The 13,189-nt window shown below is 37.2% G+C and overlaps 1 protein-coding gene across 2 annotated transcripts in view; it reads right to left on the bottom strand.

Annotated features, from left to right (window-relative positions):
* LOC135778588 (B-cell scaffold protein with ankyrin repeats-like) overlaps positions 1 to 13,189 on the bottom strand; it is a 52,423-nt gene that overhangs the window by 31,751 nt on the left and 7,483 nt on the right. For both annotated transcript variants that reach the window (XM_065288980.2, XM_073812932.1), the window contains 5 exons: positions 11,211 to 11,606; positions 7,406 to 7,527; positions 6,919 to 7,057; positions 6,350 to 6,492; positions 1,925 to 2,039 (listed from right to left, as the gene is read on the bottom strand). In XM_065288980.2, the coding sequence (XP_065145052.1) occupies positions 1,925 to 2,039; positions 6,350 to 6,492; positions 6,919 to 7,057; positions 7,406 to 7,527; positions 11,211 to 11,606 (915 nt within the window). The remainder of the gene's footprint in view (positions 1 to 1,924; positions 2,040 to 6,349; positions 6,493 to 6,918; positions 7,058 to 7,405; positions 7,528 to 11,210; positions 11,607 to 13,189) is intronic.

A 13,189-nucleotide genomic window follows, 5' to 3' on the forward strand; every position in this document is an offset into this window, starting at 1 on the left:
TGAAACAACACGTAGTGGTAATGTCCATATGAACACTATTAATGGTCATTTCACACACTGTCCGAGTGTTTTTGTCATATGCAGTGCAGTCTTGTGCAAGCGATGACAAATCCTGTAAACCCTGAATTTTTTATCAAGCTCCTGTTTATGATCAGTAATTGGACTTCTTGAAATAATCTATTCATTCAAAAACATGATAACAAACAGACACACACACGTTCTTTTTTGTTTGTTTGCTTATTTAAAGGCAGATGCTGACAAGTTTGTGTTGTGAACATGAAAATAAATACAGAATTAACCGTCAGTAAAACATCTGTGCGTGTCTGAGATTTTATTAATAAAATTTAAACAGAACATTTACAAAATATTGTGCTATTTTTACGTTAAAATAGCTCTGTTGAGATGTCAATCTCAGAAATGACCCCAAGCCAACTTGAGACCCCTGATTTAGAGAATAAAAATCTAATTGCAGTTTTAAAAATCAAAACAGCGATTTGCAATCTAAAATGCGATTTACTACACTCTTAAAAGGATGTGTTAATTTTTTGCATTAAGTTTATGTGTAATTTTAACAAATTGTGTGTCATTTTGTGTTGATTTTCTGTTAAAGTATAACACAAGTTGTGTTACACAAAATGTGTTGTTTCAATAATAACACAGACATGGTTGGATTCTGGGACAATGCATTTAGTTTGTCGTCCCAGAATCAACACTAGTTGTTTTTAACACATTCGTTCTAAGAGTATACTACAGGTTTATTGTCGTGTTTTTACAGCATCAAAAAAAGACCATAAGTGTAAGAAAAACACTATGGTACTGTTTATTTAAAACCACTTGCTGCCAAACTGGTCATTTTTTTTAAACAAAGTTAAAGTATGATGCAAACTTCTGTAAATTCTTTGCTCATTCGGTCATCACATGCAGTGTTAAAATGCCCCTGTTGGTTACACTTTGCGTCAAACGTAAAATGCGCAGGAAGCAAGACGTCAAGTACTATCCGGATGCTTGTTAGGATATTTAATGGTGCCTAATCGTCGTAATAATAGCAGTTTTTGCGATTTGAAAAGAATCTATCCTCCATGCATAACTTTATTTCAAATTGACTTTATTCAAACCCCAGTAAATATTCATAGAGCTGCTAAGATAGAAAGTGGAAGTTAAAAAGACGCTAACAAAATGCGTGAGAGAACGAAGATGTTTTTAAATTAACGAGGGTAAAGAATGACACTAAAAAACAGAGATAAGGATAAAAAAGAGAAAACATTCAGAAGGCAGAAAAATTCATACAGATATTCTGCAGAGGATATAACGTATGCCGCGTGCACTCATCTAAAGCCTAATTAAACACCCATAATAACTAGCTTAGAACAACATGTATATAAGATGTCAAAGTCAACAAGAAATGCAATTCCCAACCCAATTTCCTCCATAATCTGACTGCTGCTAAACAGAATATCCAATAAGAAAATATAAGATGGTTCTTGATTTCAGGCTGCTCAAACAAACAGACGGTTTTGAAAATGTGCAATTCGCCCAGAAGTGCAGACATTACATGCTTTAAATGGAAATAGCATCGAATATGCATATTTTATTAAGTTTGCACAAAAAGTTAAACATACTGAATTAAGCTGAGAGCTAGTTTGAAAACCCTTTGTATGGGCGCACACTGCAACTGATCTGGGTCACGCTGCATTCATGTGGGCAGGGAGGCACATGTCAGAGGAACAAGTGCACAGTAATGCACTTCTGTGGGCCGAGGCGGCTTCCCTCCATCATTTATTCATGCCTATAACAGACTGTAAAATAAAGTGCTGGTAGCATTAGCCTTTTTGTGCTGATGCTGAAATGGTTGTCTGCAGGCGTTTGGTGAGACCTAAAATGGGTTAAAGGACCTGCTTTTCACAGTAATGCGAGAAGCACTTACTCTGAGCGGGAAGCCGATCACACTGCAGGCCATGAAAACCTCCCGTTGGCATTTTCTGCACCAGATAAGTAGCCAGAGATTGATCCAGGTTCTCCAAAGAAGGAACCTGCAAGGCCTGCAACAGAACCATGAAGACGCATCAAAGCTCTGTCTATTTTTGAATTAGGTTTCCTGAACACAAAGTCCAACCAAACTCATGTCATTGGTCGACATGTTGGATGCTTAAAAGAAGCTCCACAGTGTTCACACATTTTGTGAAATAAAACCACACAAAATGTATTATACTGTAGTTGTCCATGCAAGTTAGGGTATAACAGGGGAAAGCATTTTAACATTAATAAATTAAACACTTGTGTTTTATTAATAGTTAGGTCAGAGTTAAAATTTCATCACCACTCTTTCTTCAGAGTCAATAAAGAAAATGTCAAACTGTATCGCAAAACCCATAAGAATGAATGTCTAATATGCTTTACCACATCTGAAGTATAATATAAATGTCACATTCTGAGAACATCAATATAAATCACTACATATATTTCATCCATTGTGGGAAGCGCTGGAGCCATTCTAACATATCCCGAAGTCAAAGAAACAGTCTGGACCAGTGGCGTGTTTACCCACCACGCAAACCACGCAATTGCGTAGGGCCTCGCGGGCTTGGGGGGCCCCCTACTGACCACAAGGTGTGCGAAAGTATGTTACGTTTATTCAGATCCAAATCTAAGGCACGAATAAAGCACGTGCGAGCGAGAGATGTGCAAGTATACACGCAGAATAATATATGCGCATTATAATATATGCGCGCATCCTCGCGAGGGCACATATAGTATGGGAAGCCGAACTCATCAAAAGAAGGACGAAACTGCGCCACTCGAGTGATCTGCTCTGCGCGAACCAATTAAATGCGCGGCTATGGCGTTTAATCAGACCCAAAAGTCGCGCCCACAAAAACCACGCGAGCGCGCAGATGAGCGAACTCCACGGGACAACTCACTTCTGCACAGCGCGCACAAAAGCAGCCACACAAGTGCTGGAATGAGCGCTCACTCGACTCTCTGTGTGCTCTCGTAACTGCACAACATTCACTCGATGGTCAAGTTTACTTTAAAGACTTTGGGCTTCACACTTGTGATTGGTGGTTTGATTTGATGACACGCATCTTTTGTTCCACACTCGTACAAGTATAAACATTATAAAGACACCACGCGGGGGTTTAAATCATGTCTAAAATACATAAATCATATTCTGTATCTCATCATTGTCATTAAAATCTCATCTTTAGTGTATTTCTAGTCTATATGCTTGTTGTATCTCACAGTAAGTTTGTTTTACTCATGTTGAACATGAGAGTTATGTGATTCCCATCCATAAATTCAAGCAATAACCAACTTACAATGTTGTTTGCTGGTCTTTGTTAGTTCAGTTTGTTAGAACAGTCTGAATCTAATGCTTTCTCTTTTTCCTCATTTAGTTTTTTTAGTAAGATGTAAGACACTGTAGTTGCAGTATTAATTACATTGTTTTAAATACATATAATACATTTGTAAGCAAAAGATATATCTGAGAGGGGCGCGAAATTTTTTTTTTAAACCAATAATTTTGTCATACCAAACTGTAACAATTTAGTGTTATTTTAAGCAGTGTAAAACAAAATAAACCAGGTTTATATATATCTCACTTAATTCTATATACTGAATATTATTGTTGTGCAATTCAATTGAAAAACCTTGGGCAATGCTGGTGGGACATGGGGGGCCTTGGTGCGTGGACTTTGCATAGGGCCCCCAAAATGGTAAACACGCCACTGGTCTGGACAGGTGGCCTGTCCATCACAGGGCTAATATATATTTATTATGTATCACATCCATCTTATTTCTAATGTGCAGTCTGTGTTTAGATATAGTGTCCAGTAATGCTAACCAAAGTATGCCTGCATCAGTAAAGCCACCGAATCTCCCTACAGGATAATCCAAATTCAATTAACAGGCTTGAGAAATTGTATGGCTTGCTGAACCCTTAATATCTTGATTAGATTGTCAAGGCTAAAGGCAAGGAAGACAACTTAATATACCCCAAAGGAACACACACAAGATTACACCCTTGAGGGATCAGAAGAAAATAAGCCTGATATAAGAATAGTCCGATAATGGATAAGGTATGCTATTTATCAGTAAGTTAAATACTAAAATCATGAGCATCGTAAGCCCCCCCAAAAATGTGTGGGTCCGAACATTTGAGTAGATGACATTTCTTGTATTCTTGTACCTTAAGATTAAACAACTGCTTTTATAAAGGGTTTGCTTACCTTGTTGTGTTGCAGGAGCGCAGCAGGCGAAATTAGTGAAAACACGGAATGGAGTTTAATTTATTAGGACATTCCTAGTGGAATTGATTTGAGTGATGGCGCTCAGACAAGTGAACAGACACATGTGCTAAATAATTTTTTCATTTTAGGAAAATTTGAGTGGTTCCAATATCATTGGTCTTAATAAGTGGGCGAGCTCTCACCCACATATAATGGTTCAGACGCCCAAGACTAAAATAATAATAATAATTAATAATAATTAACCTTTTTTATTAACTGTTGTGTCATGAGAATCTGTCAAAATTGCACTTACTGTATATAGACCAACTTGCAAGAAATAAAAAATAAATAAATAAAAAATAAACTCTGCACTGCATAAATTTAATTAATTTGCACTCTGGAGCTGTCATTCAGAACTTTATAATTTTTACAATATGATATAGTCGTATATGCCACATGGACTGCTGAACCGTTGTAAGGCTGTAAAAGTATAAACTCGCTTTGCCAGGGTAAATGGTAAATGTTTTTCCTTAATTTGTTGTGGAAATCACCTCATTGGCAAATAGAATATGACTCCATCCTGAAACCTGCAAAACATCAGCACCGAGCCCTAATCAAATTAAAACTGATTTATTTGCCACCCTCACTTAGCTTAAGGTTTAAGTTAGATTTTCATTTAGATAAATCATCTGTACCTGCCCAGATGTAACACTATATAAATGTTGATTCACCTTAAAGGTATAGTTCACCCAAAATTGAAAATTAGCCCATATTTTACCCTCAAACCATCTTAGGTGTTTATGACTTCCTTCTTTTAACCAAACACTGTCAGAGGTCCTGTATACTTAATAACATCCTGGTTCTTTTCAACTTAAAATGGCATTGGACAGTTAAGCTCCAAAAGGCATTTCTATCTATCAAAAACGAATCCATGTTATGATCTCTTTAGAGGTGAAGCGATGGGTTTTGTAAGGAAACTTTTATATTTCAAACTTTTCATGTGTTTACAAAAAAGGTGAGGTCAGGCTGGCGGTTGACTTTTGACCCAACATTACAAAAACCCATTGCTTAACCTCAGAAGACATTTGGGGCACCATCCAATTCTGTTATAAAGCAAAATATATATTTTTAAATATATTTAATATTATTTAATATAACTCTGTGTTTGACTGAAAAAACAAAGTCATACCCATCTTGAATGGTGTAAAACATGCACTTTTATTTTGTAATGAACTACTCCCTTAAATGCTTTCTAAACATGACGATGAATCAGAAATGAAACACAATGCATTTGTTGTGGTTAGAATTGTGCATGTATTTAAAGGTATAGTTAACCCAAAAATGAAAACAATGTCATTAATGACTCACCCGATGTCGTTCCAAACTCGTAAGACATCCGCTCATCTTCGGAAACACATTTTAAGATGTTTTATGTTTAATCCGAGAGCTTGTTAACCCTTCATTGAAAATCTACGTTCGGTATACTGTCCATGTAAAGGTAATAAAAACATCATCAAAGTAGTCCATGTGACATCAGTGGGTCAGTTAGAATGTGTTGAAGCATCGAAAATACATTTTTGTCGAAAAATAACAAAAATTACGACTTTATTCAACATTGTCTTCTCTTCCGCGTCTGTTGTGAAGCACATGTGCGAGACTAAAGTCACGTGACTGCAGTGACGCAGATGACGGATGACACGGCTGACGTGTTAGCTGGTGCGCCCCAGCTGGGTTTTTTTTGTGCGCCCGGGTTTTATTTACACTCTGAGGGAGACACGCGCTGTAATAATAAAAAAAAACTTATCAAACATGTCTGAGGATAACACATAATCATTTAGTCTTGCGCATGCGCTTCACAAAAGACGCAGGAGAGAAGACAATACTGAATAAAGTCATAATTTTTGTTTTTTTTTTGGACCAAAATGTATTTTGGATGCTTCAAAAACTTCTAACTGACCCACTGATGTCACATGGGTCCATTAATCTTACGAGTTTGGAAGGACATGAGGGTGAGGCATTAATGACATTATTTTCATTTTAGGTGAACTATCCCTTTAAAAAAGAAAAAGGATGAATTTTTAATCATTATTCATTATTATATTACATTTGCAGGTGGTTACCTGGCACATGAATTTCACAGGATCTGCAGCCTGCTGGAGACAGCGAGCAACATCTTCAAGCATGGTGTAGTATTGTAGGTTGGCCTTGCCTTTGACCACTCCTTGACAGTACAGTGTCACACTGACATCTCCAGCAGCAAAGTCTATAAAACACAAATATTGTCACCAAAGAATGATATTGTTGCTGGGGATTTGGTGGATAAAAGTAAAGACTGGTCATTGCATAAAAAACAGACAGACTATTTGTAAATTTCCTACCGTAAAATATTCAAAATTTATTAATCATCAATACTGTACAGTATGTGTTGCTAAAGACTTCATTTGGACAACTTTAAAGGCGATTTTCTCAATATTTCCATTTTATGCACCCTCAGATTCCAGATTTTCAAATAGTTGTATCTCTCCTAACCTAACAAACTATACATCAATGGAAAACCTTTTTATTCAGCTTTCAGATTATGTAGTCTCAAATTTGAAAAATTTACCCATATGATCCAGGGTCACAAATTTTATTTAGAACTTTGGCAACATCTCCAATATAAAAATATACTGAAGCATCTTTACTGTACCAGGGGCAGACACACACAGTGTGCTTTCATTCCAGTTCACAGGCTTTACTTTCACCGTCTGCTTGTTTCCACTGAACTCCACCTCAGCATCTCCGATGGTCTTGACTTCTCGCAGAAGAATGAAAATTTCCCCTGGACTCTATGAAGACAAGCACAGCATGAAGACATTCAGTCAACTGGTACACAGTGTGCAGTAAGCATTTGAATACATGGGGTAAGCATTTGGAGTGGCTCTGAATATGGGCCCAGTTGTATGGGCCTTATCTAATACTTGAGGAGCAATTGAAAACCACCTGTTCTCACTGATACACTACTGTAGCTGTCATTGGCTTGTAAGTAGTTTAGGTGTAGCAGGTGTTTAAGGCAAATCATTTCATCATTTATCAGTTTTTTTCATTAAATGGGCACATATTCATTACACAACTCCCTTCCTCAAACCAAAAGTCTGCCGAAATGCATACTTTTTAATTGTGAATGTGTGGCTGACCTGACATGGCACACGACTGGGTAGGACCAGTAAAGATTTTCCAGTAAGAGAACCAACAGATAGTTTCTTCTCGACCTTCAGTTGTTGGCCTGGTTTTCCATCTACTGCTGGTACCTGTCCACCTGGAGAAACATGATCCCTTACTGACCGACGCCTCATTCACAATGTGTTTTCAGAAAAATTTGGATTATCGTAAATCAATATTTCAATGTGTGAGCTACGTTGAATTTAACACACAAAACTTTTAGTACACAAAACTTCTTGTGACGCAGGTTGTGAAATGAATGAATTATTTATTTATATGAATTGATTGATGAATTTAAAACAGAAAGTAAATGCAATTGCAATGTGAAACTCAAATATAAAATATAAATATAACATTTAAAATCAGTTTGAAGTTAATAAATATTCTATCCTAACCTCCTAAGACCCGAGTTTTTCTTTTCAGATTTCAAACAGCTATTTTGGGAGGAATAGCTATTTTTCTAAGAACATGAAGCAGTGTATTTGTCCATGTTTGTGTACAACAGGTTCCAGTTACTTAAGTATTATGGTGCAAACATAAAAAATTGAGGGTCTTAGGAGGTTAAATGGCTTGAATTGATAAAAATATAAGAATATAAGAGTTAAATTCTTCATTTCCTTACAGCTTTTGATGTGGCTGCAGTTGCTGTCTTTTTTTTTATTAATCTGAACAATAAATTCACTAAAAGACAATCCTTCCATCTATGTTGACTACAGTGACTGTTTAAATTTACTTCTACAGGAGGTGACCAAGATTTCCATATTCAGTGATAAGTACTGAGTTTGACGCACGAGGAAGTGAACACATTTGCATACTGTTTGCCCCTATACTGAAGCGCCCATCAGTAAAGCGGAGCTCTTTTTACCCATTCAAACTGTACATGCTGAAAATGTTACTACTGAAAATGCAAACATGCAATGCCTGAATTTCTGGCATTACGACCTTAATAATGTTTATGACTAGAATTTAAGTGCAGTGTTGCATGCAACTATGAGACAGGTGGATCAAACCACATTGTTCACGGTATTATGATAATTGTTTATTTGCATGGTGCCTGAATGATTTTTGTTTTAATATGGAGCTTGACTTCAGTGAATAAGGAACAATGGACAGGAGACAGTGCAATCTTCAGTAAAAATCATCTCATCTTTTGTTTCTTTCTTTTATTCTTCATGCCTTTCCATCATCTATGGCTATATTCATGGCGAGAACTACAAAAGTTAATCCATACATAAGTTGATCCATATACAGGTTGGGGGAGGGGCTATCTCCAATTCACCTAACCTGCATGTTTTTGGCTTGTGGGAGGAAACCTGGAGTAAATCCACACAACACAAGGAGAAAATGCAAACTCCACACAGAAAGGCCACCTGGCCTAGCCAGGGTTTGAACCATGGACCTTCTTGCTATAAGGTAACATAGCTAGCCACTGTGCCACATCCCCCATCTTGCCCTTCTGTTGTACCAAACTGATATGTCTTTTCATAACACATAAAAGGAGATGCTAGGCAGAATATCATAGACGGACCACCTTATTTCCCATTTATTTCAATTGTATGGAGAAAGAACTGCATTTCTTTAGACATTCGGATGCAATTGTTTTGAAGAAAACAGGAAGTAAAGCACTCTCTTAACACTGGAGCCCATCATAATGTTAAAGAAAATCCAGATAATTTATTCACCACCATGTCATCCAAAATGTTGATGTCTTTCTTTGTTCATTCGAGAAGAAATTGTTTTTTGAGGAAAACATTCCACGATTTTTCTCATTTTAATGGACATTAATGGACCCCAACACGTTTTAATGCAGTTTAATATTGCAGTTTCAAGAACTCTAAACGATCTCAAACGAGGCATAAGGGTCTTATCTAGCGAAACGATTGTCATATTTGGCAATAAAAATATGCATTTTAAACCACAACTTCTCGTCTTCCTCCAGGTGTGTGACGCGCCAGTGCGACCTCACGTAATTGCGTAATGACGTCGAAAGGTCACGTGTTACTTATTAAAAAACACATATTTGCGGACCATTTTAAATAATAAACTGACACAAAGACATTAATTATTATCATTCCACATACAACAATGTCGGAACGGTCCTCTTTCTTCACACTGGTAAACAGTGGGGCGTAGTTTCGCATACGTCATCGGTGACCTCTTGACGTGATGACGTATTGCGTGAGGTCGCGCTGGCGCATCACAGGACAGGAGGAAGACGAGAAGTTGTGGTTTTAAAAGTGCATATTTTTATTGCCAAAAATGACAATCGCTTCACTAGATAAGACCCTTATGCCCCGTTTGGGATCGTTTAGAGTCCTTTAAAACTGCAATTTTAAGCTGCATTAAAACTGTTAGGTGTTGGGGTCCATTGAAGTCCATTAAAATGAGAAAAATCCTGGAATGTTTTCCTCAAAAAACATAATTGCTTCTCGACTGACATCAACATTTTGGATTACAAGGTGGTGAGTAAATTATCTGGATTTATTTAAGAAAATGTACCAATCCTTTAAGTCTTTTTTTTATTCTTTAGTCGTTTGGGGCACGATGACACACTGCCCTCTCACATATTGCTTAGTAGATCTGTCGCATGTCCAGCTCAGACATTTACGTAAGTTTGCTGCGCGTATCAGAAGGTTTTTCAAAAGCAGATAAAGGTGAGTGGTCGTGCAAAGGACGTATCTCCTTTCGAACCGTGCTCTGGCATGATTTGCGATCATATTGCGCATTTCGCACCTGAACCCAAGTCAACTGCACCCACCTCTGCAAGTCAGCTAGGGTGCGATTAAGCAAACAACGCCCAGACATGGTACACAGTGATCACACTAGTCAAACGAACCAGGCTTCAAACCAGAGTCAAACTCGCTTGGTTTGGATAATGTGAGCACACCCTTTATGCACTCTGATATTAGCTTCACCATATGGACCATAAAAGTGCTTACTGTAAGCCTGTCAAGTAAGGTACTGCATATAATGCAAAGACAATTACAGACTCTGTAATAGACTAAACAAATACACAGCGAGCCAAATTGGATGAGCTAGACATTGGGTTGGGTGTATATATGCCCAATTCTCCAGTATGTTGACTATATTATTCTCCAAGGATCAGCAGATTGTGATGCAGTAATGGGAGGATGGTAATTGCTTGTCAGGCTCAAGAAGAAATAATGAAGTCTCACATGTGCCAAGAACAGCTCTGTCTCTGGTCCTCTCCTCATACTATTCCATAATTATAGTATCCAGAATCACCAATTACGGCAGCAAAATGTAAACCCCATTAAATTCCCCTCGGTGCCATTTAACCTGCAACAACAAGCTATTTGTCACACAGCGGCTTCGGCATGGGGGGGTTAGTTCTGGCCATTTACCTGTAATTCACTGCCACTGCTTTAAGTCTCATTATTTTTATTACTTCTAAATGGGATTTTATTACTTCACACACCAGTGTGTCCAAGTGCCACAAAAATCACACATAAAGTGGCTAACATTGGATCAAGGATGATTTCCTGGTGAGAATTATGATGGCAAAACCATCCCTGTGAGAAGATACAGGTCCTCAGAGGTGAATGCTTATTAAATTCACATCAATTATTCAATGCGATGTATAGTATGTATTTTACTATAGGGACTGTTTCAATCTAGAGGGTTAAGTGCTTTGCCCTGCGGGGAAAATAGTTGTAGCTCATGACTCAACCCTCTGGGGTTCAAATTTACAACATTTTAGTTGCCAACCCAGATCCTCCACCACTACTCCACAGCCATCCTCATAACTAGTCCCCTCACCTTTGCGTGATATTTCTACCACAGCCGAGCGGTACTCCTGAGGCTCCTGCTCGCTGGAGATCTGGAGACAAGCATCACCCTTTATTGGCACCATCTCCAGAAGAGGAGCCAGACTTTCTACTCCACACAGGAGAATCACCACACAGGCCTCCGGTTGCAAAACTCGAGCCAAGAAGAATCGCCGGAGCTGGCATAGCCCATCCAGCATGCCCCGTGACAGTATTAGCAGCTTGCATTTGTACCCTTTCAGTCTCAGGAAGTCATCCTTGCGACTGGTAACCATGGCAATATCATAACAACAGATGCCGGTTTCAGGAATGGGACCTGCCAAGTGGGAGCGCAGGTATGATGCCCACTGCTCTGCCTCAGAGTCATAGATGATCAGAAGATTTTCAGCTATAAAAAGAGATGAGGGAGAGAGGAAAGCATTCATTTTAAAAGAATAGTTCACATAAATATAAAAATTCATGAACACAAAAGAAGATATTTAGAGAAATGATGGTAAACGCACAGCAGTAAGTGACCATTGACTTCCATAGTAGGAAAAAATATTTTGGAAGTATTGTGTAGTAAATGGAAAAGAAAATATTTTAATAAATGATGGTAAGCACACAGTTGACGGTACACATTAACTTTTATCATATTTTTTTATTCCTACTATGGAAGTCAATGGTCACTATCTGCTGTGTGTTTGTCATCATTTCTCAAAACATCTTCTTTTGTGTTCATCAGAAAAAATTTATTCATACAGGTTTAGAACAACATGAGGATGAGTAAATGATGACAGAATTTTTATTTTAAGGTGAACTATCCCTTTAATGTATAGTTAATTTATCTAATACAGTATATGCAGTATTATTTTACATTTGATTACGTTTCTACAAACCAACATGAAAAACATAAAAATCACTGTTTATTTGTTGTTATATTATAATTATCTGGGATATTGCTCATTATTTGTTCGATTATTTATTTATTATTTGTTTTCTTTTACTGACCATTTACTTGTCATGAAGGCGGGATGCATAATTTTTGAAAAAACACTCTGGAAAAGAGGGTCAGGCCGGGTACCAAAACACACTTATTGCCATTTAGCAGTAAGGGGCGTGTCTACTAACCAACATCGTTGCCTGGGTTGCATATGTGTGGGGCTGGTCTATCAAAAGAAGGTTCAGATTCTATTGGGGTAGGCGCGTGTTTGTTTAGGTGATTTCAAATGTCAACATTGGCTTTCAGAGACCATGCACCCCGCCTTAAATAACAATTTCATCTTGAATTAAAAAAAAAAAAAACACTTAAGCAAAACATGCACTGTAAAAAAAACATGCAACACTTTTGTCAGATCAACATATATTTTATTACTTTAACTTAAATAATTAAGTTAAAAAATTTCAACTTGAGTGTATAAGTTGTCAACTTTTTTTTACATTGTGATCAGGACATGGTGTCTAAATAATTTATAAAAATGTATTACCAATTTTTTATCAATTATACTGGTAGACCACAGTATGAAGAATTTGTTGGGTATAATATGTCAGTTTACTTTATTTTGCTTTACTATACATATGCAAGTCCCCCTTACTTTCAAGATGCTGACTACGCCCCTGTATATGTACTCTGTATATTATCCTTATTTCATCACTGACTGTTTTTTAGCCTTGTATAAGTATTTTGTGATAGTGATGTTGGTAATGCGAATAATGAAAATCATATGGTATCAAAGATTTTAATAACATACAAACCTTATTAAAAGAAAAAGACAACTCTAACATGATACACATTGTTATCATGATATAAAATGACTCATATTATGATATATTAGATTTTGTCATCATATCGCCCACAACTATTACACAGTGTGAAGCTATACAGTTTTCGTCATATAGGCCTAGTTCCAAAATATCTGCACGCAGTTTAAGCAAATAAATGATCCTTAACTCATGTATCAAATTTGTTCTTTGGCTGTTAACAGAGCTTTT

Source organism: Paramisgurnus dabryanus, chromosome 2, assembly GCF_030506205.2.
Source record: "Paramisgurnus dabryanus chromosome 2, PD_genome_1.1, whole genome shotgun sequence".
Taxonomy (NCBI): Eukaryota; Metazoa; Chordata; class Actinopteri; order Cypriniformes; family Cobitidae; genus Paramisgurnus; species Paramisgurnus dabryanus.